Below are 25,939 nucleotides of genomic sequence, written 5' to 3'. Positions count from 1 at the left end.
AGGTGGGTCGAACCACTGCGCGAGGGGGGGAATCCTCGGAAGAAGGCGGGGAGGACGCAGAGAGGAAGAAAAGGCCAAGACAGGACCCCGAGCTGCACTTGACTCTTAGCGATTAGGGCTTTGGGATCCAGAAGGGGCACGGGTGTTGACGTCGACTCAGCGCCGAGCTTCGTTGTAGTCTGCACCCCCCTCGGCTACTATGGGTTGATCCGGAAGGTCAGGCGAGCGGAAGCTGCGCAGGCGCGCTGTGGGCGGCATCATGGCGTCCAGGCCCAAGCGGCGGGCCGTAGGCGGTGGGGATCCCCTGCCGCCGGTCGTCCCGGCCCAGCGCGACGAGGAAGAAGAGGACGATGAAGTCGAGGATGAGGACGAAGACGATGAAGACAGCGACGAAGAAGAGGAGGAAGACGCCGAGATCGTTGGCGAGGTGAGAAGCACACGCGGTCCCAGTTGGGTTTACAGCTGAGAAAAAGCTTTCCGTCAGCGACAGCCGTGTGAGGACGGCGTGCGCTGCCTGGTGGGCGGTGGCCTCCCTGCCGCCGAGGGTCTGTGAGCGGGAGCATCGTCCCTCACAGGTCACCTCTTCACTTTGGCTCCTTCCCGCGAGTGCCGTCGCGCCACTTAGAAGGACTTCGACTGGCTGCTTTGCAAATTTTGGGGTTATAGAAATTAACGCTTCTTGTATTAACATGGAACGTCTACTGGACCGCCAAGGATTACAGACTTGTGTAATAACCATCACTGATGATGACTTAGGAAAACAGGCGCTTACGTCTACGGTTGTAGCGGTTTCTTCGGAGGGTAATTTGACAGTATCTATCAAAATTTTAAATGTAGACATCCCCTGATTCAGTAATTCTACTTGTAAGAATTTACGCTTCAGCAATAATAATAATAATAATAATACGTGCTGTTCCAAGCTCTGTGCATTTTGCGTTTCTCTGAACTTAGGAATTGTCACCATTTTACAACGGAGACCGCCCAGCAAGTTAAGTGAAAACAGCGCGTATATATAGTCTTTATGTGAAGGAAAGAAGAAAGAGAAAATGCACGTTTGATTATGTGTGTTGAAAACTTCTTGAAGGAATAATTTACTTTTGGCCTATGGAAAGTAGAAGTGTGGGATGAGTAATAAGATTTTTTAACTTTCTAACCTCTTCGCTCTTGTAGTTTTTACCCTTGGCATTTATGACTTTTTTGATTGAAGAAATTGTGGCTTTTAGGGTAGTTTCCTATAGTGAAACACTTAGTGGATACTTATTCCGTTGTTTATTTGAGGGAGGCTTTTATTTTCTGAGATGTTCAATAATCCACTAGTCATTTTCCTGACGTAGAAATACATGAGAGGGGGCTGGCTGGTTAGCTCCGTTGGTTAGAGCACCATGTGATTACACCAAAGTCAAGGGTTTGGATCCCCTTACTAGTCAGCCACCAAAAAAATAAAAATTAAAAAAAAATTCTATGAGAATTATTCTAAGAATTCAAAATCTGCCTCAGATCTTTTTTGAAACAAGATGGTGTATAAGTAAATAAGGAAATGTGCACAGTTATTTAAAGTTTTAGGATTTTAAGTAGTAAGAGCCTGATTTAAAGGACAAGGTGAGGCAGCTGGCTGAGCAGTGATAGAAAGTTGTTGTGAGAACTTCAAGGAGAAGTGGGGGTAGGGAAGACGAAAAGAATAGGCCTGTTTAGTTACGGTTCCTCTGATCATGTGGTTGAGACTCTTGTTTGTGCTCAGTAGAACCCCTTGAAGGATAGCTTCAGCAGAAAGGGGAATTTGTGATAAAAATGCACTATCTTACAGATCTCCAAGGGCAGGAAAGCAACTAAGCCTCAGGAATAGACTGGGTCCCAGAACCTGGAATGCTATAGAGAACCCTAGAAGTCCTTCATGTTTTTCATCTTTGCTTTACTCTTCTGTGTTACATTCAAAATATTTGGTTTTCTATTTCTACTTCATAGAGAAGAAAATAAAAAATGCTGACAATTTCTGAGATTTTCATTCAAAAAAACCAAGAAAGCTAGATGCCACCATAGTCTTAATTCTAAATTCTAAATCACCTGGGGGGTGAGTGACAGGGCTCCATCTACCAAGATGATTGTTCCACTGAAACCATATGGAAGGGAGCCCATGCCCATGGAAAGGAGTGCTGGACACATAATCCATTTGGTATCCATTTCAATGGTGGTGCCATTGTAGCCTGGGACAGGTTGAAGGCTTCTATCTACATAAGGAAAAACACTAGAAGGCATTTTTTAAATATCTTATTTTTAAGGAATAAATTCAAGACCTGAACAGTAATTTGTTGTTTGGTTTAGTTTGATCCTGTTTAGAACACTTTTGCCCAAACCCCCTGGGTCTTACTGCTCACATAATCTGGCTGAGTCAACTTTGGAGAGTCAGGATTTGAAGTCTGCAAGCTGAACTTAATATCCAGGCCCTGGTAAGTTTACCAGCCAGGGGAGCACTTAAATGTGCACAGTGAGGATGGCAAGACAAAAGTAGGTCTTATTTCCTGTGACATCCTTTAGCTGAGATCCAAATTCCAAAACTTGTATAACCTGAAGTGTGTGTAAATACACTATTTCATCAGAGCCTGAGGTTCAGTGTGTCATTTATCAAGGTAAGATTTAGGGTCCTCAAGGACTGATCTTGTATAGCATTTAAAATCATATAAGGTTTTATTTTTTGCATGAAGTAATGCTTTCATTTACTTGCAGGATATATCGGCGGCATCTTCTCTTACATTCTGTTGTTGTCTTGTAGATAGATCAGGGAGCTCAGCTACACATACCTTCTTCTAGTCCCTTGCACTCACCATATATATTTATATATTTCCTCCTGCTTTTGGGCCTTAGCCTGTGCTGTTCCTTGTGCCAGGAACCCTCTTTACTTGTTCTCAGTTCCCAGCTCAAGTGTCACTTCTTTAAGGAAGCCTTTCCTGACTTTCTGACTTCCTGTTTTTTAGGTTGTTATAGCACTGTGTACCTTTGTTTTATAGCAGGTATAGTTGCAACTTTACATTTATTTCTGGGAATATTTCCTTTATGTCTGTATTCCTGCCTAAACTAAGCTCCATAAGAGCAGGACCGTTCATGTCTGCTTTGTTCACCATTTCGTCTGGAGTGTCTGGCACAGTGCTTAGTACTTGGTGGTACTCAGTAAATATTTGCTAAGTGGGGCCAGCCCGGTGGCGCATCGCTACAGTGCGCCGCTTGGGAGCGCGGTGGCGCTCCCGCCGAGGGTTCGGATCCCACATACAGACCGGTTCCCGCTCACTGGCTGAGCGAGGTGCGGGCGCAACACCGAGGGTTGCGATCCCGTTGCCGGTCCAGTCTGGTACGGGCGCAACACTGAGGGTTGCGATCCGTTGCCGGACACGAAAAAAGACAAAAAAAAAAGGAAAAAAAAATATATATATATATTTGCTAAGTGAATGAAGTGTAGCCACAAATCCATGGGCTAAGTCAGTCTCTAGGCAATTCCAGGAACTTCTGAAGTGATTTTGTTCTTTGCCCACCCTTTTTGCAGTCAGGTAAATAATAATTTCTCCTATGTAGCTGCTGTGACTGTTTTATCCAGACTGAACATTTTCAACATTTAAAGTAGGTCACTCTGAGTGTTTTGTTTCACTCAGGCTTTTGTGTCACATGGGGAAATGGTATGAAGGTGCTTTGTATTCTTTACAGAATGGCAGTCTTGGCAATGTTTGTCTATTTTGAAGCCTAGACACTTAGAGTTCTTCAGATAACATTTTCTTCTTCTCCTTTTTCTGGCATCTTCTGTAAATGAAATAACGGATAGAGAAAGAGCCTAAAAGAATGGAGGTGGAAGAAAAAGAAAAATCTGTAGAGTGGAAAATAATGCCTGAGTCATTTTAGACAGTAATGTATGATGACCTATTTTGTGTATTGTTTACAGGAAGTGAATATTGAATTTGAAGCTTATTCCATCTCAGATAACGATTATGACGGAATTAAGAAATTACTGCAGCAGGTATTGTCTTTTACATATTACACATAAATTTGCTCTTGTAAGAATATCCAGGCCATTCAAAAACAAGCTCTCCCAAATTTCATTCTTTCACAATTCCCATTTCTATCCTTTCCACCTTGCCTGGAAGCAAGACTTTTTTCCCTTCTTTTCCAGGGCTAACCCCTCTATTCGTGCCTCTGCTCCCCGATCCCTTCCTCTGATTAATATATTTAAGTATTCTTTGTTCTAAAATACCCACCTTTTCATTTGCTAATTACTTAAGCTACTATTCTGTTTTCTGTAATTCACATCCAAACTTTAGGGGCTAGAACTCTTCTTATACACAAATAGTAGCCATATAACGGACTGTACCATGTGGAGCTACAAAATCGATGCTTGCTGCCTCTCTCACTCTTTACCCCAGATGATATGGCCTTGGCCCTCTACCCTGTGTAGCCTCCAGTGTTCTAGTCACCAAAGTCTCTGTACTTAAGTTCATCCTCCTCTCTTTTCCCCACTTTCTTCTCCCCTCCCCCATACTTCCTGTGTTACTACTGACTGCTGCTTTCCTGAAATTTCCACACCTTTAGTACCTTTGACTTTCCTGGGATTTTTTTTTTTGCTCTTGGGATTGCTTTTCTAGGTCATCTTCTTGTTCAAGTCACTGAAGTTTTATTATTTTTATTTGAACATGGAATTTGAAGTTTTATTAGATATTGCACTTTAGTGGCTGGCTGGTTAGCCCAGTTGATTAGAGTGTGATGCTGATAACACCAAGGCTTGGGGTTCAATCCCTGTACCAGACAGCAAAACAAAACAAAACAAAACAAAAAAATTATAGGGGCTGGCTGGTTAGCTCAGTTGGTTAGAGCATGGTGCTGATAAGACCAAGGTCCAGGGTTCGATTCCTGAGCTGGGCAGCTATCAAAAAGAAAAAGGAAATTATGCTTTGACCTTCATTTAAAATAATGTTTCTCCTTCTTTTAGCTTTTCCGAAAGGCTCCTGTGAACACTGCAGAACTAACAGATCTCTTAATTCAACAAAACCATATTGGGAGTGTGATTAAGGTAAGCAGGACAATTGTGTTTATTCTGATTAAATGAGTTCTTTATCCTTTTCACCTCAAATTGGAAGGAAATATTACTGGAGAAAGGGAAATTGTTTAGACGGTCATTGCACTAATCCAGGGTTATTAAATGCAGTTATCCAAGTAGCGGCAATGGAAGATGATAGAAGTGGACTGATTCAGAGCATATTTGGGAGATGAAATATGATGAGGCTTAGTCCGCGATTGGGTCTGAGAGTGAGAGGAAAAGGAGTCAATGATGACTTCCAAGTTTCTGGCTTGAGCAACTGGGATAGTAAAGATGGAAGAAGATGAGGTTAGGAGGGCCAGCCTGAGTTTGGATTCGTACATTTTGAATTTGAGTTGCCCTTGATACGTGCAAGCGAGGTACTGAGCAGCAGCTGGAGCCCTGGAGACTTGGAAGTTTTCAGCAGATAAATGGTCATTAAAGTCATAGAAGTGGTTGGAATTGCCCAGGGAGGGCAAGGGACAGACACCTGGTAATACCAACATTACTTGGATGAGTAAAATACATGGCAGAGCCAGCAAAGGAGACTGAAAGGAATGACGAGAGGTAGGAGACAAAGCAGCAGAGTGGTGTCATGCAAAGCAAGGGAGGAGAGCATTTGGAGGAGGAGGGAATCGTCATGATTGTCAGATGTTGTAGAGTCCAACAAAATGAAGGCTGGGTTGAATTCTGGCTCTGCTGCTTATTGTCTGGTGGCTCTTGCGGTTATCTGTTGCTGTATAACAAACTACCCCACAGCTTAGTGTCTTAGAAGAGCAGCAATCATTTATTTGGCTTGTGGATCTGCAGTTTGGACAGAGCTCAGTGGGGATGACTCATCTCTGCTCCTGCTCTGTGTCACATTAGCTGGGGAGGCTCAACTGGAAGCTGGAGGATTCACTTTCAAGGTGGCTTACTCATGACTGGCAAGTTAGCGCTGCCTGGCTGTTGGGAGCCCAGCTAGGATTCTGGGCCAGGGACCTCAGTTTCTCTCCATGTGAGCCTTTCTACTCTTTGGTTGAGTTCTAAGAACAAGCAGCTCAAAAGAACCAGGCAGAAGTGCATAGCATTTTGTGATACAATGTCAATTACACCATTCGTTGGATCAGCACAGACACAAAGGTCTACCCAGGCGAGGGCACATAGACCCCACCACTCAGTGGGAGGAGTGTCTAGGTCACTTCGTCAGAAGAGAATGTTGGAGAAGAGATATAGTTGGGGTCATCTGTGGAAGGTATATTCTGCCGCGATGACCTTAATTTATTTCCTTTGCCGTCTCTGACAATGAAGATGATACTGGTCCCTATCTTGCAGGGTGGGCAGGTGAACAACGAAATGAGTTGCTGAGTGCTTAGAACAGCGTCTGGCACATGGGAGTGCTGTCTGTGTATAGCTCTCACTGTTCACATCTTTCTCCTATTCCTAGCACCTATTATCTCGCCTGTCGTGAAAAACAAAACAAAACTTGCCAGTCATATTGAGTGAGCCATCTTGCAAGAGAATGTTAAACATCTTTAACATTTAAAACATCTGTTAAGCATCTTTAACAGACATTTTAGTTTAACGTTCCACTCCACCTTACCTTCAGCCACCTCACTCCGTCGTCAAAGCCAAAATTCTTGAGAAGTACTCTCATTCAGGGTCTTTACCACTTCTGTTCATTCCTCAAACACCCTAGTCCTGCTTTTACACCACTAAAATTCTGACACTGAATAATAGGGTTGTCAGCATCTTTGGCACTAAATGTAAAGAAAATGAGAGAAATAAAATCCACAGTGACTTCCTCTTATTAGGCCATGATAAAAAGCAGACCACCTGCTCTTACATCAAATAAATGTGACCTCGAACTCATTAGTGTCTTACAGGACCTGATGGTGTGTATGAGAAGCAGTTGTTTTTATCCTTGAAAGAGCTTATCATCTAGTGGGGGGATTCACCTTTTAAATGGATAATCACACAAATAGCTCTACAGTTATAATTACGGCTTCTTTGGCTTCTGCAGAGACACTTGAGGTGTCCCAAGGACAGAGACTTCTTGTTTCTAGGAGAAGGACTGCCCAGAACATTCACTGGAGCCCTTGGGATTGCTGGGGAGAGGGGAGAGTGGCAGTTGGACTCTTCTCTGTAGCAGCCAGTCCCTCGGGCCGTAGAGAGAACAGGGCAGGGGAGCACAGCATGCGGCATATGTGTGAGTCAGATAGAGAAGCTGCAGACTGAGGGGCAAGGGGTTACTGAGTTCTCCCTGGCCATGATGAATTGCTCAGTACTTAGGTACTAAAAAAATTGTGTTGAATGAAGAGGCTTAGGAGAGGTAAGGGGTGGGATGGGAAGGCATGAGAGTTGTTATTTTGAAGAGGCAGGGAAATGGGTCAAGCAGAGAGAGCTCTTACTGGAGAGGCAGATGGCTGTAGATGTGATTGTGACCCCAGAGCTATGGAAATGTTGTGAGGTTGTCGCCCAGGAAAGGAACCAAACATTTAATTAAGAATTCTAACAGTCTTTATTAGCCAGCCCGCGACTGCCTCCCCTAGGTATTTTGGGAGAGCAGCAACGAGCCTTGGTCTGGTGGAGTTTATAACTGCAGAAACCACATCCCGTGTGGGTTTTTTCAGGTGCAGGAAGCAAGCTAGGTAGCTAGGTTACAGAAGCCAAAGTACACGCAGTTAAGGCAGTCAAGCATATAGTTCCTGTTTCTTATGAAAAGGTCAGCAGTTTCTCACGTGGGGGTGTTGCCTGCTTGCATCTAAGATGGAGCTCTTACCTAAGATGGTGCTTGTAATGTCAAGGTTCTGTTACAGAAAGGCAGGCCCTGAGTGGCCCTGCCTGGATGGTTGACAGGGCCCATTGCAGGGAGAGGAACACTGAGGATGTTCCAGGGGGATGCTAATTACTTGTGAGCTGAGTAACAGTTCTTTGGATTTCTTAGGGCTTGAAACAGAGGGTCCTCTGAAGTGCAGGGAAACTGTCAAATGTTGGTCTTGGAGGACCAAGGGTGATTTATCTATTCCTTTCTTTTCTGGACTTCTTTCCCCTTTCTCCTTGATGAGCAAACAGGCCCTTGGTTCTCTCACTGAAACCGTTAGTCTCCTCTTGAGTTTCTTTCTTATTCTCTGCCTTTTTTTTTTCCTTTGGCAGCTGGCCAGTACAGGGATTCTATCATTCTCTATCTTTGCATTATCTTGTTTTGCTGAACATAAGACTTCTCTCACCTTGGCACATGTTAGTTGCTAGGCCTTCCAGGTCTTACTGGAGCCACTCCCACCCTTTCTCCTGCCAGCAGGAAGGAACTGGTGGTTTATTACAACCAGGTTTAGCAGACATGCTTTGCTTTGCTTATTTTGCTTTAAAGCCTGGTAACTGCTTTGGAAACTCGTTGCCTGAACTTCCTCCTCAATGATGTCATCAGCTTAGATCCCTCATCCCTCTCAAGTGTGTCCAGTCCTTCAGTCTCTGGTCTGCTTTGACCTTCTGCCCCCTGTAGAAGCTCATACCCACTCTATTCAGTGACCTGAGGTCCTGGGGGTGTGGCTCAACGCTGTGAACATCCTGCTAAGGGCCGCAGACCATACCTAACTGAACCAGTGTGCTGAAGGGTATGGCTAGAACTCCCTCCCTGCTTTGTATAAGAAGAGCAGCCTCATATCATTTCATTCCTTTAGCATGTATTCACCAAGTACTTACTCTGTGCCAGGCTCTGTGTGGGTGCTGGGGACACAGTGAGAGAGGAGTGAAGGACTTGGACAAGCAAACTGGCAATACGTGAAAGAGAAAATGTGGACTGTGCATTGAGGCCTCCAGTGGAAGGGCTGTCAAAGTAGGGCCAGGAACTCATGTTGAAGTCAACCATTTCCTTCTTAACTGTTTTCTTAATTCATTTCCTTTCCAGCTCTTTTTTTCTTCTCTCCTGCTCATGTGGTAGGTATAAGTGGCACCCAAGCATTGTTCAGCCTAATGGTTAAGACTGGCAAGCACTCTGGAAACATGTGAGTTTTAGGTGAAGCAGTGCAGGTCAGCAGAGCAACAAGCAAGGGCTGGCTCTAGCCAAATCATTTGGAAAACTTATCAAAATGCTTTATTTCATGAGGTTTTACCTTTTCTGGATTCACAGTATATTGGGAGTCTGGCAAAGGCAAATGTCTTAAGGATCTAGTATAAAGAAATTTAGAGTGGGATGAAATAGTCCAGAATATAAAAAGAGGAACAGAGTCAAGGGAGGTAAAGTGATAGGAGCAAGGTCACGCAGTATATAGGACATGATGCTGTTCTAAGATAACGGCATAAGACGGAGTTTTACTTTTGAAAAGTGGAAAGATAAATGTGGCCTAGATTCCAAGACTTGGTGTAATATTTCTCCTCAACCAAATATAAAATTTTAATATTGTTTCTTTTTAAAACAGCAAACAGATGTTTCAGAAGACAGTGATGATGGTGTGGATGAAGATGAGATTTTTGGTTTCATAAGCCTTTTAAATTTAACTGAAAGAAAGGTTGGTTTCACCTGGTAGCATCCGAATGGTTTTTAAGGCCAAAACCACTTTTATTTAATGCATGGTAAGAGGGTCTTTTATGCCAGATAGTGGTAATTACTATAAGGATGTATGCTCTTGAGAAATCTTATTGTAATTCTTTTTCAATATGGTTATGGTGTTTTGTTTTCAATAATCTGTACCCAGTTAAAGTCATTTACTGCCTGTAGTGTACAGAATCATCTGGCTTTTCAGTCACTGGTGTTCTGATGCTGATACTGACACGGGAGCTGTTTGTGTTGTGTCTCTGCAGCTGTTGTCTTTGCTACTTGTGTAGTGTGACTATTCTGAGGCTTTGCTGCTTTCCAAAGTTGAGGTTGCTTACTGATATTTACTTGTATTTTGATTCATTTCTTTTTATTAACTCACCGATGAGTTCTAATAAAAAGTAAAACAGCTGCCTACCCTCCTAAGAATGAGGGGCATGCTACACTTAATCTTTAATTTTAAAATGAACTTTCCGGTTATTCCATCTGTCTAAATGAAATGGACTAGAATTGCAATTCTAGTTGTGACTGAGTTATAACCCTCTTATCACTGACATGAGATGGTAAATTACGAGGTGTAGTTACTTCAGAGAAATACGTAAGCCATCAACACTGAAGACATACAAGATTTTAAAGGCTGTGGCAGGAAACTGCCCTAACCTGTAAGATAAGAAGTGATAGCTCTCGCTTTCAAATTTTCTCCTATAAGTGATGGCCTGTTATAAAAAGCAAGCCTTCTCTTTACTTTCTAGGGTACCCAGTGCACTGAACAAATTAAAGAGTTGATTCTGAGCTTCTGTGAGAAGAACTGTGAGAAGAGCATGGTTGAACAGCTGGACAAGCTTTTAAATGACCCCAGCAAGCCTGTGGGCCTTCTGCTAAGTGAAAGATTCATTAACGTCCCTCCGCAGATTGCTCTGCCTATGCACCAACAGCTTCAGTAAGAGACTTCAGAAAATGCCTTTGTACAGTGATTTTTTTCCAAGTAGATTCAGAAATGTGATTTAAGTGTGATATATAGGTATAGAAAGAGTTCTGCCTTTGCTTTAAGCAAGTTTAGTGTGAGAGAGGAAGAAACATCTTGTGAGGTGCATACATTATTAATAATCGACTTTTTGAAGAGTTTTGATTATTTGTGACAATAATCTTAATTGAAAAGATTTAAGTGGTATAAAAGTAGATGAATTTCATATGGAGTTTTTACCCCATTTGACTGAAGTTTTTCAGCTTCTTTACAGATTTCTGTATGAATAAAATGCTGAACAACTACAGCAATAACAAAAACTGAGTAAAATTCCTAAATTCCATTGTTATGTTTTATAATTAATGATCCTATAGGCCTGAGAGTGTCTATGGCTTCTTAGGGTTTTTGGTGGCTGTTTTTTAATGTGGGAGTTTGAATTTTACAAAAATATTCTAAATGTAAGAAGAGCTGTGAAATCTTCCAGGAAACTAAGTGAACTAAGGATTGTATTGCCTGTGCTTTGAAACAGAGGACGAAGTATAGACAGGTGGGAGTTTGAATTTTACAAAAATATTCTAAATGGAAGAAGAGCTGTGAAATCTTCCAGCAAACTAAGTGAACTAAGGATTGTATTGCCTGTGCTTTGAAACAGAGGACGAAGTATAGACAGGTCCTTTACAGAACATTATTTCTCAGAGGTCATAGCACTTGTGTTGTCATTTTCCTGTAATTCATTCTGCTGTTCCCCACCCTCTCAGCTCCTACTCAGACTGTACTTCTGGTGCCCTAAGTGTTTTGGTTTTTTCTGATCAGCTGGAGTTATTTGGTTTCACAGGAGGGTGATCTGATTTCTCCTGAGCCTCTATTAAAAGAAGGTTGAAGGGCATGGTTCTGAGTTTCTTTGTTTTTGCTTAGTGGTAGCCAGAGGCACAGGGCTATGTAGAATTTTCAGAAGGAAAAAGAAATTAAGGCTCTATTGCCATTCCATTGACTATTGCCATTCTAGAATTTAGGGTATCTATGTCTATGCAATTTCTTTCTTTTTGTTTGTTTTTTGGCGGCTGGCTGGGATGGGGGTCTGAACCCTTGTCCGTGGTGTTATAACACTGTGCTCTAACCAACGGAGCTAACCAGCCAGCTGGGTCTATGCCATTTCTGCCCTATGTCAGAAATTAGCTCTGGACTCTAGCAGTTAGAGACTGTACGAGTAGTAACATGCTTTAGTGACGTTGGTTGTGGCTGTATGCCTTTGTGTGTTTTAGTTAAATGTTCATGCTTTAAAAAATTCAGATTCTTATATATTTTTAACTTATGTACAGGCAGAGCAGAGATGTTGAGTGAATTTTAGATTCATCTGTTAGTTTCTGTGTATCCACAACTCAGAGCTTCATCTGATAAACTCATCATACTATTTATTATAAAAAGTAGTGCCATAATCAATGTAAAGTGTAACTGACTGCATAAATAAAAATCATTGCTTTATAAGTGTCCAGATCGAATGCCTGTTCGTTAAGCCTGTGTCACAGCAGAACCCACTGAAGATGCCTCACTTGTTTTCTCTGGGCTCTGGTTTGTTGATGGATTTCACCAGACTCAGCAGGTAACTGATCTGTGTGTATGCCTTGCAGGCAAGAACTAGTGGAGGCACATAGAACCAATAAGCCGTGTGGTAAGTGCTGCTTTTACCTTCTGATTAGTAAGACATTTGAGGAAGCAGGAAAGAACCATTCCAAGAAGAAATGGAGCAACCAAAAGAAAGACGAATTAATGTTTGCAAATGCAGAGGAAGAATTTTTCTATGAGGTAAGATTATACTGTTTCATCTATTTATTTAAATGTCAAGAATTTTCTTGAAGGGCCGGCCGGGTGGCGCACTGCTACAGTGCGCCGCTTGGGAAGCATGGTGGTGCTCCCGCTGAGGGTTCGGATCCCACATACAGACCGGCCGCTCACTGGCTGAGCGAGGTGCGGGAGCAACACCGAGGGTTGCGATCCCATAGCCGGTCCCGGTCTGGTACGGGCGCGACACTGAGGGTTGCGATCCGTTGCCGGTCCCGAAAAAAAACAAAAAGGAAAAAAAAAAAAAAAAAAGAATTTTCTTGAAAATAATCAAGATTTATTGTTCTCCCATTTTATGTCAAAGTCCTTTGAGTGTGGCCACTCTATTTTTCTGTGTCCCCAGTAGCTGGTAGCTAACGTAAATTCCTGGCACATGAAAGGACAGTCGCCAGCCTCCCCACCCCTACTGTTGGTGCTAAGTGTGGCAGGGAGGAGAAAAGCGATTAGCCTGCTAAGAATGATTAGACATTTATAATATGATTACTGTGAGATCTTTAATTCTAAAACCACACCGTGAGGTAGGTAGTAGACTGGGTTTACACATGTGGACATTGAGTTCGAGGGAGATTAGGGAAATTACCTGAGCTCACACAGCTGGTTGGGGTGGAACTGGGGTACCTGCTGCTGTGCCCTTAGTTGTGGATGTTATCCCACTGGTGGGGTCTCTAGCATTTTTTCCTATAAAGGTAGCTTGTACCGTGATGGACAACGAGATATCAGAGAATATTCTTTCTCACAGTCTTCATCTCAAAACCTTGAAATAAATCTGAGGGGGAATATATTTTCCTGAATTGGATGATATCACTTACTACTTTAAAAAACTCCACTGAATACTGAAGCACTACAAATTTAGCTCTGCTCTTGTGTTCCAGGAAGTAAACAGTATAAATAATTTTTAAAAAATTTATGCCTCTTGATCTTACTCATGTGAATTCTAAAAAGGTTGATCTCACAAAAGTAGATGGTAGAATAGTGGTTACCAGAGGCTGGGGAGGGAGTAGAGGGAGCGGGGTGGGTTGGGAGTTGGACAAAGGGTTCAAAGTTGTAATTAGATAGGAAGGATAAGTTCTGGTGTCCTGTTACATAATAGGGTGACTGTAGCTAATAACAGTGTATTGTATGTATGTCAACATAGCTAGAAAAAAGGATGTTTAGAGTTATCATCACAAAGAAATGATAAAGGTTTGAGGTAATGGATATGCTAAATACCCTGATTTGATCATTATACAATGTGTACATGTATTGAAACATCACACCATACTATAAATATGTAGAATTAATATGTGTTAATTTTAAACAAACAAAATTTATGGCTCAGCACTTCCGGTAGACCACTTCAGGGAAGTGTGTGTGGGTGTTTTAAGATGGCCTGGCTGTGCAAACTACTGCGTGTTCACATAACGGCCCCAGGCTAAGGAAGCAGCAAAGAGAGACACAAGATCAGCATTTGAAGGCTGATTCTTCTCATTAATTGTCAAACGTTAACAAGTCTTAATTTCACTTGTGTGTTACAAGATTATTTTGAGAATCAAATGAGATCATGAATGTGAGTGACTCTGGAATGATAAGCAGTATGTGAATGGGCAGAAGTACTGATATCGTGGAGCTGCTTGTTCACCTCTTAGAAACGGCAGACTTCTATCCGTGTTCCTCGTGTGGGTTTAACACCTGTTTGGTGAGCATGCTGTAACTTCTGCCTGAATGTCCTATTTGAGCTTATTTTATTCTGAGTTTTGCTTCCTTTAGCTGTCATTCTTATTTAACATATGCCAAATACAGTATTCTTTGTTGTATATTAAATGAGTTTTGCCTTTGGGTTATCCAAATTTTTAATTCATGGTTACTTATTTGGTTTAGAAAGCAATCCTGAAGTTCAACTACTCAGTACAAGAGGAGAGTGACACTTGTCTGGGAGGCAGATGGTCTTTTGATGATGTGCCGATGAAGCCCTTGCGAACTGTGATGTTAATTCCAGGCGACAAGATGAATGAAATCATGGATAAACTGAAAGAACATCTATCTATTTAGCCCATTTCCCACGGACCGTGATGGGCTTGTTTTTTTTTAAATTACCAGAAAACTCAGTGGAGATTTACTGAAAAACTCATGACTTTATTCAGATTAAGTCTTCTACAAAAAGTAGGGTTCTGTCCTGTGTGTCTATGATACATTTACAAAATATCTTTTTAAAAAAATTTTGGTCAAATTATGAATGGTTGATTAAAAACTTTTCCAATAAGAAGAAAAACATGGAGTAGTAATTTAAAGGACTCAGTAAAAACCTCTATTTTTTTTATTTTAAAATAACATACAAAGTGTTATTTTTCAAGACTATGCTGTGGGGTGTGATATCCATCGACGTGTTAAATATTTGCAAATCACTCCAGCATGCCAACTGTCAGGGTTAATTCTGGGACACTTATTGCATCTTGGCTCTGGTGAGGTCACTGTATCATGCATCTCTGTTCAGTAGTTTCAGGGCACTTATCACACATTTTCTGTTCCTTTTTCATTGTTGAAATAGGGGATAGGTGATCCATTACATGCTGTAGAATATCCTTACTTTCACTAGGAGGCAGATTACTGAAATAGTATTGTGGTGCCAGTTGCACAAATCTGTTTGTTTAAAACAAAAAAATTAAATTTGGGGATGGGTGGTGATAGATACTAAACATTATGTCTGGGCACTTCTCAGCCCTGAAGGATCTACCTGTGGAACTGGTATTTAATGTGAACTCCTCAGTATCTCAGTCTGCCTTCGTAGAATACTTCCTGGTTTTCACGTAACCAATCCAATTGCATATCTAGAATAAGTTGGCTTCTATAGTGTTAACGCCATGCAGTCGAAGTGCTGCCCACCACTAACCATTGGTGGAAATAGTACTTCCCCTAGGCCCATCACTATATGAGAGGGATCAGATTGTATGCTTGGGAGAGCCTTGGTTGGTAACAGAGGGGGTGTCTTTGCTGCTTTCTCATCTTCACTAGTACCACTCCATATCCAGCACTGAAGCCCAACACCTATGAATTACTCTTGGTTGCTGCCTTGACTGGTCACTTTGCCCATGTAGTATTGGCACATTCAAAATGGATCCAGAATCTGCAAGAGACACTAGTCTCCCTTCTCACCATTGCCCCTCTTATCTGTTCTCCACTTAGCAGTCAGTCACTGTGATCTTTCAAAGTATATAGAGAAGTTGTTACTCTTGCTGAAGTCTCCAATTGCTACATACCACACTTAGGATAAAATCACAACTTTGCGTGGCCCACAAAGCCTCACCTGCTCTGCTACCTGCCGTCTCTTCAACCTTCCCTCCCCTCCTTCCCCTTCTCCCCACTAGCTCGTCTGCTCCTGAAATGGCTAAGCTCTTTCCTCCTCAAAGTCAGTGCACCTGCAAGACAGTGCATTTCTCTGTAGCATTTTGTTCCTCTTAAAGATTCATCATGTTTTGTTTTGTATTTCTACACTGTCTTCTCTTTTTATGCTGTAATCTCCTCAAAGGCAGGAACATGTCTTAGGTATCATCCATGGAGACCTGCCCTTAGTAGGTACTCTTAACATAAATTAAGCTTGGTATCAGTATAAACATAACTAAAGACAGAATAAAAACCAAATTTGTCATTTACTCCTACAAGTGTGAATTCAAAAGAAACCCCTTTCTTCTCCATTAAACTTACAGTTCAGGAGAGATTTCTGAGGTAATCCTGATGTAGTTGTTCTCAGATATGCTGAATTTATGGAAGAGGACCCACTCTGGCATCTTCTTGGTGAGAGAGTAACTAGACAGGGGATGCAGCTGAGCAACTTGCTTATGTGTTAGCATTAAGTAGTTACCGGATCCATCAACATCCCTGGCGATCTAAAAGGCAGAGTTTTAAAGAAAAAGGATTTTGCATTAATATGGAGATAAATACACAGAAATGCTTGTTGAAAAATTCCAAAGTATTTCATACAGAATAATAAAACTAAAATTTGCTACCCATGTTTCCTATTTTCAGATGTAGGAAATAAACCATAAACATGCTTTGCCCAAAACTTTGAGACAGTGATGATGTTAATTAACTTCAGCAATCTCAGGGCAGTATGCTGAAAGAGTGCAGCTGTACAGCTAATGTTGTAGTTATGAACTAAAACTTAGCGTGTTACCTGCCGTATTACATATACTCTAATGTCAAGTGCTTTACACTTGATGTTTTAGTTCATTTAATCCTCACAATAATCCTGTGACTTATGTACCTTACTTTTTCCTTACAGATGAGGAAATCCATGCTGAGATGTCATTTTTCTCCATTAGGACTGCTTTAGGGTTTGTTATGTGGAAACACCACTATATTTCTCATACTGTGATGTGAAGTATATACCTACTTCTGTAGTGTGTGTTAATTTAAAGGAGCTATGTTAGCCTTCACTATGGGAAATAAATAAATGAGACATTTATTTGTCTGGCCATTCGTATCAGTTAAATTGAACTAATTCACAAACAGGCAAGATGAGAGATGCTCAGCTTCCCTTTTGTAATGAAAATATCTTTTTGTCCTTTTGGACAAAGTTGACATAGTCTGGCTTGGCCGTTTTTTCTCTTGAGGGGATGTATATTTAAACACCAAATCTTATGGAATTTTATATATGGCTTTTTAGTTTTATTTAAAGTTATCGTCAATAAAATCATCATCCTAGGTGAGAGGTTACCAGCAGAATGTCCTGAATATGTGAAGTGCAGTGCAGCCCATGACGAGGCAACCCTGCCCCTTCTCACCTGCATGAAGTAACCAGACAGAAGAGCTTTCTTTATGTTCAGAGTGTTCTCCTTGGAGCCAAAAGCAGGCTCTGCATAGGGAAGCTCAATTCGCTTGATAATTTCTAAGAGTTCAGCTCGGATAACATCTGCCATCCTGAGAGCAGAACAGCTGAGGAAGTAATCATGACACCACTTTTCAACACAGTCTAGCGGGGAAACAGGAACACAAGGCTATTTAGAAATTATTTGTCAAAATTGCAGCTAGATAGGAAAAATACGTTCTAGTGGTGTACAGGAGTGCTAGGCATCTATAACAATTTATTGTACATTCTTGAATGGCTAGGAGAGGAGCTCAGATGTTATCACAAAACCATTAATTTTTGCAATGATGAATTTGCTAACTACCCTGATTTGATCATTAGATGTGGTATACATGTATTTAAATATAAGTCTATACCCCATAAATATGTGTAATCAATACATTTCAATACAAAAATAAATTCCTAAAAAAAATACAGGAACAAATAATACTTTTAGTGTAAGTATGTCCTGTGCGATGTTTTTATATTCAAAAGGTATTCATTGTTTATCCAAAATTCAAATTTAAAAAAAAATTTGTCATAATCTCCAAAGAACCCAGGCCAGGAAGATGCTATCTTTAAGCCCTTGTACTCTCCTGAAAAAGAATTCACATCGGTGAGTGGAAGGAAGGCAGCAAAAACAAGCATCTGACTGGCTGTTGGTGACAATGCCAGGAAGGGAGATGGGGCCACTGGCAACACCTACACTAGCTGCTGAGGTTCCGTGATCCTAGTGAACCATGGATCGGTGTGTTCCTGATGCTGATCAAAAGTGTATTTCCAGGGCTGGCCCGTGGCTCACTTGGGAGAGTGTGGTGCTGATAACACCAAATCAAGGGTTAAGATCCCCTTACTGGTCATCTTCTAAAAAAAAAAAAAAAAGTATTTCCCTTCATCTGTGGCTCATAAGGGGCAGAGAAGATTGCATTAAGATCTATATTTTGTCTCGTGTGTATACAGCAAGGAAGTACATGGCCACAACATTTAACCAAAGTAGGAAGGAAAAAGCCTAGAGTATAAATTCCTCTGATTAATGAAAATATCTCATATTTTACTTAACTGCAAGAAAAGGATTACTACTTGGCTGACTTGGGAATTATGTTATAGTTAAGCTCATCTATCTACACTAGCTGCAACTTTTATATTAGAATTCAGCCACCTGGTTCAGTTTGAAGTTATTCTTTCTTGCCACCTGTAATTATTTAAGATGGACCTGGAGTTTTGCCTTGATCTGGGAATGGACAGAGCCTTGGCAAAATGGGCAGAAAACCCTTGTTTACCCTGTCCTGTCTGTCCACGCAGGCCTGCTCAGAGCAACAAAAGCGTGTACTTCATCAATCAGTGTCACCCATTCCATCCTGCTTGCTCTCAAAAGCCACCACCAAATTCCCTATGTACTTTCTGGCTCCACTGACAACTTTTTCATCTCACCTTTGAAACACGAACTTCCTGCTTGCCATATGATTCTATTGCCTTTCAAATTGCTTTCATATTTTTTACCCCATCTTTTGGAGCAAAGGAGAAAACAAGGGTGAGAAATATCTTCTTTTAGGTAGAGAACTCCTCAGTGGCTGCCTGTCTTTGGCAACTCCAGCCCTCTCTGCCCCTGAACCACTCGAATAGGAGCTTCCATTTCACTTAGCACCCTCTGTGACAATTACCCACTGTCATTCAGGCACACACAGGACTTCTGCCTGTGTGCTTCTGCACATGCCACTGTGCTCTTCTGGACACCCTCTGTGCTCCTCTGCTAAGCTCCAGGCAGGTCCCCTCCAGCCTCTCCACGGCACAGCAGCCTATCCTTGACTATTACCTGGAGCAGGGGTTTTGTTTTCCAGTGCTCTATACCTCCTCTTTCCACGTGTGCAATGAATGAGCTACAATATGGAAAGCACACAGCTCAGCTCCCACACAGTGGGCACTTGCAGATGTCTGTTCCTTGTCCTCCCCAGACCCAAGTTGTGCAAGTCTCTGTGTTTGCCGTCACCATGCCCCAAGCAGTTCACTCTGAAGGCTGGCTGAGTGAAATACAGAGATACAGGCATGCCATGGCAGCACACCAGAGCTCTGTGGGAGCAGGAGGAGGACGAACCTGTGGGTACATTTAGGGCCTCAAGTGCCATTCCATTCAAGTGGCCAAAGGGGCGAGAGATGAAGGGCGTTTGACTCATAAGAACATGGCATTATATGGGGAAAAGAAGGTGGAATTAGTAAGTAATTTCTGAGACTCACAAACATTCACTTACGCTCACTGGTAGAATTCAGAGTTGTGTCTTGGTAGGCCTTGTAGATGTTGATAAGGGTAAAGTGATCTCCTTCAGGATGTAAAAATGTCTTCCAACAAGTCAAGGCAGCCTCCTCAGCTCCATGCGGCAGATATGAAAAGCAATTAGGAGCTTTAAAACACAAACGGTCACGTGGTCAGCAATAAAGAAGACATTCATCTTAGCACAACATGCAGAGGGGAGGGGACACTCTTGCTTGTGACTCCTGTCTTGGTTCTCTGAATAATATGTTATTCTTGTTACTTAGAAAGAAATTTAAAGTGAATCATCCTAATTCTTTCTCTCCTTTTGTGTGTGTGTGTTTGCTTTCTAAGGTCTGCTTAACACAGTTAATACCCAGCTTGTATTCCAGGGGGAGCAGGGAGGACCTGAAGGGCTCAGAGGCCCAGACCCTTCCAGACACAGGAAGAAGATTAAGAACTACAGCACAGCACTGGTCTGCTCTGCTGGCAAAAGAATGATAAAACATACAAGCCAGGATGAATGAAGCTGGTAAAAAATGAAAAACATGCACACATAATTATTGGGGAAGAATATTCTAGTGACACTTTTCACGATCTACACTGATTACTTCTGCAAAAGCAAACTTGGTATGTTTTCACATGTCTGAGTAAGAAATTCACTGGATTTTGATTTAGATTTTTTTCATATTAAGACGATTCTTACAATTTCTCCTTTTTAATCTATTAAAATACTTCACTATAATTTCAAAAGGTTAAATGAATTGATCACTGTGTCTGCAATGTACTCCTCAAAATATAGTTTCAAATGGATCTCATTTGAATCTATACCTGGTGCAGATTCACAATACAAAAGAATAGTCACTAGGGAATACCTGTTACCATGGCAGCGATTGTTAGCATTTCATCTACACAATCAAATTCACAGGATGCTAAGATAGACTTTGAGAGCTGTGGATCAAGAGGAAATTCTGACATGATGATCCCAAATTCAGAAAGATTTCCATCATTGTCCAGTGCTGCCAAATAATCTAAGTCTTCCAAAGCCTGCATCAAACTTTCTGGTGCTAGAAAAGGAAAAAAAAAAAATCAGAAAGTCTTATATAGGTGAGATGTAGTAACAGGTACTGGATTTTTTCTCCTGTAAGAAACAGGCAAACAATGGATAAAATATGTGAGACAAAAGTTTGCAAGACACCAAACATCAGGCAACGAAGGACAGTGATTCCTGATGGGGAAACATTGAGGTGAGTCCTGTGGTTGTCAAGGTAATGCCTTGAAAGAGCTTCCAGGTTGCAGTGTAGGGAGGGGAACCCAGGTGGAGCCTGCATCATGCAGATGGTGCCAAGGATCCAGGGAGACTAAGGTGGCCAGAGCTCGCAGGTCAGAATACGTGAGAGAGCTACAGAGAGAACTGTGGGGATCTGAGACAGTCCCCACTGATGAGGCAGCAGAGCACCAGCCAGCTCGTGTGTACAGAACTACCCAGGCCAGAGAAAGAGCTGTGTGAGAGGACTGGAAGGAACAATGCCTGGTGCTCGCAGGATCTAGGAAGGGCCTGTTCCCACCAGCCAGATTGGAAAAACTCATGGTTCAGTGCATTGGCTGGGAAACACAGAAGGGAATAACTACCCCTAGATGAGCACTGCTCCAGTGTCACCTGACAAATCTACAAAGCAAGACCTGAAAGGACCACACTGCATCCCAGGACAAAGCTCAAGAATATGTATAGAGATACAAAAATAGTGCACAACAAGGTAAAATGTACAGTCTCCAGCATCCAATAAAATATCATTGAGGCACAAAAAGCAGGAAAATACACTGCATAATAAAGAGAAAAATTAATCAAAACTGACCTGGAACTCAGATGACAGAAATAATAACCAGGATGTTAAAAGAGGTATTTGTCAGTGCAAATAAAGACAGCAGGCTGATTTTCTCTATCCTTTTATTTCTTTTAAGTTTATATAACATCAATAATGGTGTTTATTATATATGCTTAATCTCTACCAAAAGAATGTTTATTCAAAGTAATCCATTTATTCTCTTTGCCTTTGCAGAATATTAAAGTAAATACTTGTGTTTTTTTACTTTTCTGGTACATGGTATAGCAATAAAGGCCACACAAAGAGGCACATCATATAGTATAAAGCTGCTGTATTGTTCTATCCAGAAATCAAAGGATTTATGAGAGCTACTTGATTGTTCTCAGTGACTCAATTCCAATATGTGCAAGGTGGGGAGTAGATGAAGACTGTGGGGACCTAAGAAGCTAAACTGTTTGCATCTGGGAGTTTAAAGTAACAAACAGAAATTTACGTATTTGTTGTCCTAACTTTGATCATTAAGCTATCCGTCAAAATTTCAGTCAAACTGAGTAACTCAAAAGCCCAGTCACAAACTCAGATTTGATCAAATTCCCGTTCCTGTCAGGCCAACAGGAAAGCATTAGGAGAAACCACCACCACTGTAGTCTGAGAAATGACTCTCTCAGGCTGCGCTGCAGCTCACTGCATCTCCAGTCCTTCTTCTGGAGGCGAGCAGAGCAAGTGACAGATATGATTTCAACCTCTGAGACATCCTCTGCAAGCAAAGATCAGTTACTGGGAAAAGCAATTGTCAGGGACTGAGGAAGCAGTAAGAAACTGCCCAAGGGAAATCTTCAGAGAACCCAGACATCTGCTGGGAGAGTGAAACAGCTTTAAACCCCATCTGAGAGAAAATACATTGAATTTCCCTATTATTTCTGATTTTTCCCATGCAGATTTAAAACTAAGCAGATGATCATGGCTTCCCAGTGACATTCTTGTCCAGGTTCTTGATCCCTCTGTCCTGCCTGGGTGATAGCTTGAAATACTGGTGTCCTACTTGTTCATTCTTGGGGACCCTTGGACTAACCACAACGGCAAAGATGAGACCTTAAGAAGTCAAAGTTCTGGGAAGCAAACAGATGGGCTATTTACAAAAAAAGTTCGAGAGTTCTATCAGTGAGCCATGAAATAGAAAGTCATAGCTGATCTGCTGGAGAAGGTGCGAGAAGCAGCAAAAGAATCAAGCATCTTAGAATAAACGGAGCAAGAGGGGTTGGGAAGTATAAACTGAATTACTGAAAACTTTTTAGAAACCAGTGTCTATAAATCAGCAAAGCTTTTGCATTATAAGTTACAGGATCACTGGCAATTGTCCCTATAAGCATCTGGCTTGACAGCCAGGCTCTGTCCCCAAAGGGCACCTACTACTCATTTTTATGTCCTGGAGTTGAGTTGGCTGCACACAGAGTTAGTAACAGATTCAGCTGCTGGTCCTAACACCAGAAAAAGAGAAGATATTCTTGGGGTTCTATATATTAGAAAGAACAAGTTAACGAATGCAGATTACACAGGTGAAGGGATATTAATAAATAACTGAATAGGATTTGCTAATATTACATTCTACAGTTTATCTCCCCAATGTGGCCCGTAAAATTGTCATAGCTAAAAAGCAGAAGGGTTTATTTAGATAAGGGTTCCTTATGGCGGTGCTATTTAAGTGTAATCGATGGTAAATAATGCTAACAAAAGGAATATAAATGTTTTAGTATGAGGCCTTTTCTTCAGAGCAGTGCAAAATCAGACTGCTTTATTCTGAAGGCAATTTCAAGAAGAATTAAACATTTTTATTAAGCTTTCTTGCCAACAGCAGCCGAACTCCCTTTACAATAGCTCACTGCAGATTACCCCCCACCCCCACCCCTCACTGCCATCACTCAAAGTAATTTGAAGGGCTATCATCACAGTATTTCTTCATGGTTCTGTACGTCCTTTCTCCATGGAATCCATAATGACAACATGTATCCACATTGTCCTTCCAGGGAATCAGCAGAAAGGCTGGTTATAAAGAGGTTGTTAGCTTGTAACAAGGCCCAAGTCCCCCAGCAGAGGAGGGGCTGATGCAGTGCCAACTCTGAGCAAGAGCACAAAGCAAATGAGGAGTCAGCCAAAGGCTCTGCTGGCATGTTTCCTATGTTCTTAAAATGTATGCCAAAATTTGAGATGTAAAATGGTAGAAATCCTAGGTTGGCCCCCTCCCTCCCCTTTACAGGAAAGTCTGCCTACTCAGGTGCTCAGCAGATTTCCTCCACCCGGGTCTCCTTTGTTTAACAAAATCCTACTTTTTGCCTCACTTGCCAAAACAACTGAGAAACGCTGAATTTCCTCAAAAGTAGCTGATATTATACAAATTTAGGCAAATATATTTCCATGTACTTCCCTGCAGGTAAGTTTTAGTCTACAGTTATTCCTAGGAACATACTCAGCGGAGCATCGTGCCTTCTCTTGTCTGGAGTGGAACAGACAGGGAGTCTCTTGTAAGCAATCCCCAAGGCCAAGCAATCCCTCTTCTGCCACACTTCTTAACCCCCTTTCTTACCAATAAGGCCATAGGATTAAGGCTGAATCTGAGTCATTAGAGTTGGAAAGAATTTTAGAGATAGAGAAGACTCCAATGGTAAACTGAAAAGAGACATTTTCAACTCCCTGCCCACTGGCAGAAGCCAAGATTATTTTGTGTCCAGCCCAGCCCTGGTCAGGGCTCTCAGGTAATGGCAGTGTTCCCACGGCCCTCCTAGCACCCCTGAGTTTCACTGTGCCTGAGACCTCTCATGTGCCAGTCTGCTCCTCCCCATGACATGGAAGGAAACAAGCAGACCACCCACAGCCCTAGGTACCTCCTGAACCTTTCTTCTCCCCCAACAAGTCACATTGCTCCCATCCAGCCCAGGCCTCAGAAAGGACTAAGCAGGGAAGAAAGAGGCCAAGTTTCTGTCCCATGCGTGGCTGTCTTTGTTTATGTCCTCCCAGGGAAGACCACAGGCCTTCTGCAGGGCACACATCTAGATGGTGTTCCTGCAGAACAAGGGCACTGTGAAAGTTCTGCCACTTCACAAATTACAAATGGTCCCAACCCCCAGCAATTGCTCTGACAGCCAAGAAGCCTGGCCCCAGGTTCTTGTAGTGGTGACTAGCTGCTGGCTCTCCCCATTCCCATGCTATTACAGAGAACCATCTTTAGGCAAGATTTACTTTAGACAAGTAGTAATTAGTTGGGATGGAATTGGCAATACCAGAACAACCTGGAAAATCAGGAAAAAGAAAAAAATTATGGGCTTTAAAATAACCACACATGAATGGTTTTAATATAAGTAGGTAAAGGATTTTGTTTGCTATTTGTTCCTTAAAAGGGTAAGTCTCAAGTCGTTCACTTGCTCTTGGTCCATTTATGAGTATCTGTGCAATTGGCACTTGCAAGGCCCTGGGGCAGGTACACACAGGGGACAGTCCTAACCTTGGCCCTTCCGGAGTGGAAAGTCTCATGAAGGGGATGCACATATAAACTAATAAGCATGCCATACTGGAATTGCAGTTTTTCCCTCTAACTGTCCCCTCTTCTGGGAACTGTACCTCCACTCTACTTCCTATACTTGACGGAGCATGGCTTTGTACCATGTGACTACCCCCTATACTGGAATTGCAGTTTTTCCCTCTAACTGTCCCCTCTTCTGGGAATTGTACCTCCACTCTACTTCCTATACTTGACGGAGCATGGCTTTGTACCATGTGACTACCCCCACCACCACCAAACCACCAACCCCCAGTCACAGATGATTGGTCAGGATGCGCACCTTCTCTGATTGAACCAGTGACTCCCTTCCTTGGAAATTGTAGACTTTGGATCAAGAGAAACTGGGGAGTTTCAGGGCTGTGTAGTACATCATGAAGCTTAGGGCAGAGAGCAGCTAAGTCCTGCCACATGGATTGGAAAGGGGAGAGGGAGGCCAAGAGGTACAGAGACAAGAAACTGAGTGCCAATGCTGTTCAAGTCTGTTTTTAGATGTTCCTAAGATACAACCACACTCTTGTCTTGGATTTCATTAAGATATGCCAATTTCCTTACCAAAATTCATTTTTTTGCTCATGCTAGTTTGAGTTGGATTACTGGAGCTTGCATCTGGAAGAATTCTAACATATATACTACAACAGAATACATGTGTAACAAAGAGTGTATCCAAAGTGCCACTGGAACTTAGAAATGGTAGGGACAAAGTTGGCCTAGGGAAGAACAAAAATAGCTCCGCTCATATAGCACTATGTGCCAGGAACTTGTATTAATTATATACATATTGACATATATAGACAGATGTAGAGAAATAAAGTAATTGCTTGGGAGGTCTAAAGGAGCAAATGAAGTTTCTGTTATTTTACGACTGGGACTTGGACACCGTGTAACTTGAAGGAAGAAGTCCACAGAGGGGAGAAGCTGAAGAATCAAGACATGATGCTGGTTTTAGTGGTGTAGACTCTAAAAAGTCTTGGGACTTTTGGGAATAGGATTGAGAGTTTGGCTCTGAAGAGGACAGGGAGGAAAGGCTTCTGTTCCACTTAATTTCACAAGGACATGCTCACAAAATCTGACATTTGCCTAACTCCTACACCTTTGCACTATACACAACGCTTCTGCTTGAATATCTCATA

The 25,939-nt window shown here is 41.9% G+C and overlaps 2 protein-coding genes and 1 long non-coding RNA gene across 4 annotated transcripts in view; 2 read left to right on the top strand and 1 right to left on the bottom strand.

The window, feature by feature from the left end:
• The first annotated feature begins 242 nt into the window (after window positions 1–242).
• BCCIP (BRCA2 and CDKN1A interacting protein) lies at window positions 243–14,614 on the top strand. 2 transcript variants are annotated; one of them, XM_008580959.1, is made up of 7 exons: window positions 243–427; window positions 3,923–3,997; window positions 4,964–5,044; window positions 9,448–9,537; window positions 10,316–10,503; window positions 12,156–12,330; window positions 14,224–14,614. In XM_008580959.1, exons 1-7 carry the CDS (start codon window positions 260–262, stop codon window positions 14,392–14,394), a joined length of 948 nt encoding a protein of 315 aa, XP_008579181.1. In that variant the 5' UTR covers window positions 243–259; the 3' UTR covers window positions 14,395–14,614. The 2 variants fall into 2 exon arrangements, with proteins under 2 accessions (XP_008579181.1, XP_008579182.1); XM_008580960.1 differs by lacking the exon at window positions 9,448–9,537 and having other exon boundaries at window positions 260–427.
• On the top strand, window positions 10,513–12,021 carry LOC103597164. The gene is made up of 2 exons (XR_551091.1): window positions 10,513–10,951; window positions 11,075–12,021. It is a non-coding gene; the product is annotated as an uncharacterized LOC103597164 (long non-coding RNA).
• DHX32 (DEAH (Asp-Glu-Ala-His) box polypeptide 32) overlaps window positions 14,458–25,939 on the bottom strand; it is a 41,834-nt gene continuing 30,352 nt past the window's right edge. Inside the window, exons 7-11 of the mRNA XM_008580961.1 lie at window positions 20,306–20,497; window positions 19,432–19,581; window positions 17,124–17,311; window positions 16,045–16,226; window positions 14,458–14,982 (exon numbers count right to left, since the gene is read on the bottom strand). Of these exons, the coding sequence (XP_008579183.1) occupies window positions 14,811–14,982; window positions 16,045–16,226; window positions 17,124–17,311; window positions 19,432–19,581; window positions 20,306–20,497 (884 nt within the window). The 3' untranslated portion in view covers window positions 14,458–14,810. The remainder of the gene's footprint in view (window positions 14,983–16,044; window positions 16,227–17,123; window positions 17,312–19,431; window positions 19,582–20,305; window positions 20,498–25,939) is intronic.

Source organism: Galeopterus variegatus, unplaced genomic scaffold, assembly GCF_000696425.1.
Source record: "Galeopterus variegatus unplaced genomic scaffold, G_variegatus-3.0.2 Scaffold2225, whole genome shotgun sequence".
NCBI classification, from domain to species: domain Eukaryota; kingdom Metazoa; phylum Chordata; class Mammalia; order Dermoptera; family Cynocephalidae; genus Galeopterus; species Galeopterus variegatus.
Note: the sequence above shows the minus strand (reverse complement) of the source record. Positions and strands in the feature narration are given on the sequence as shown.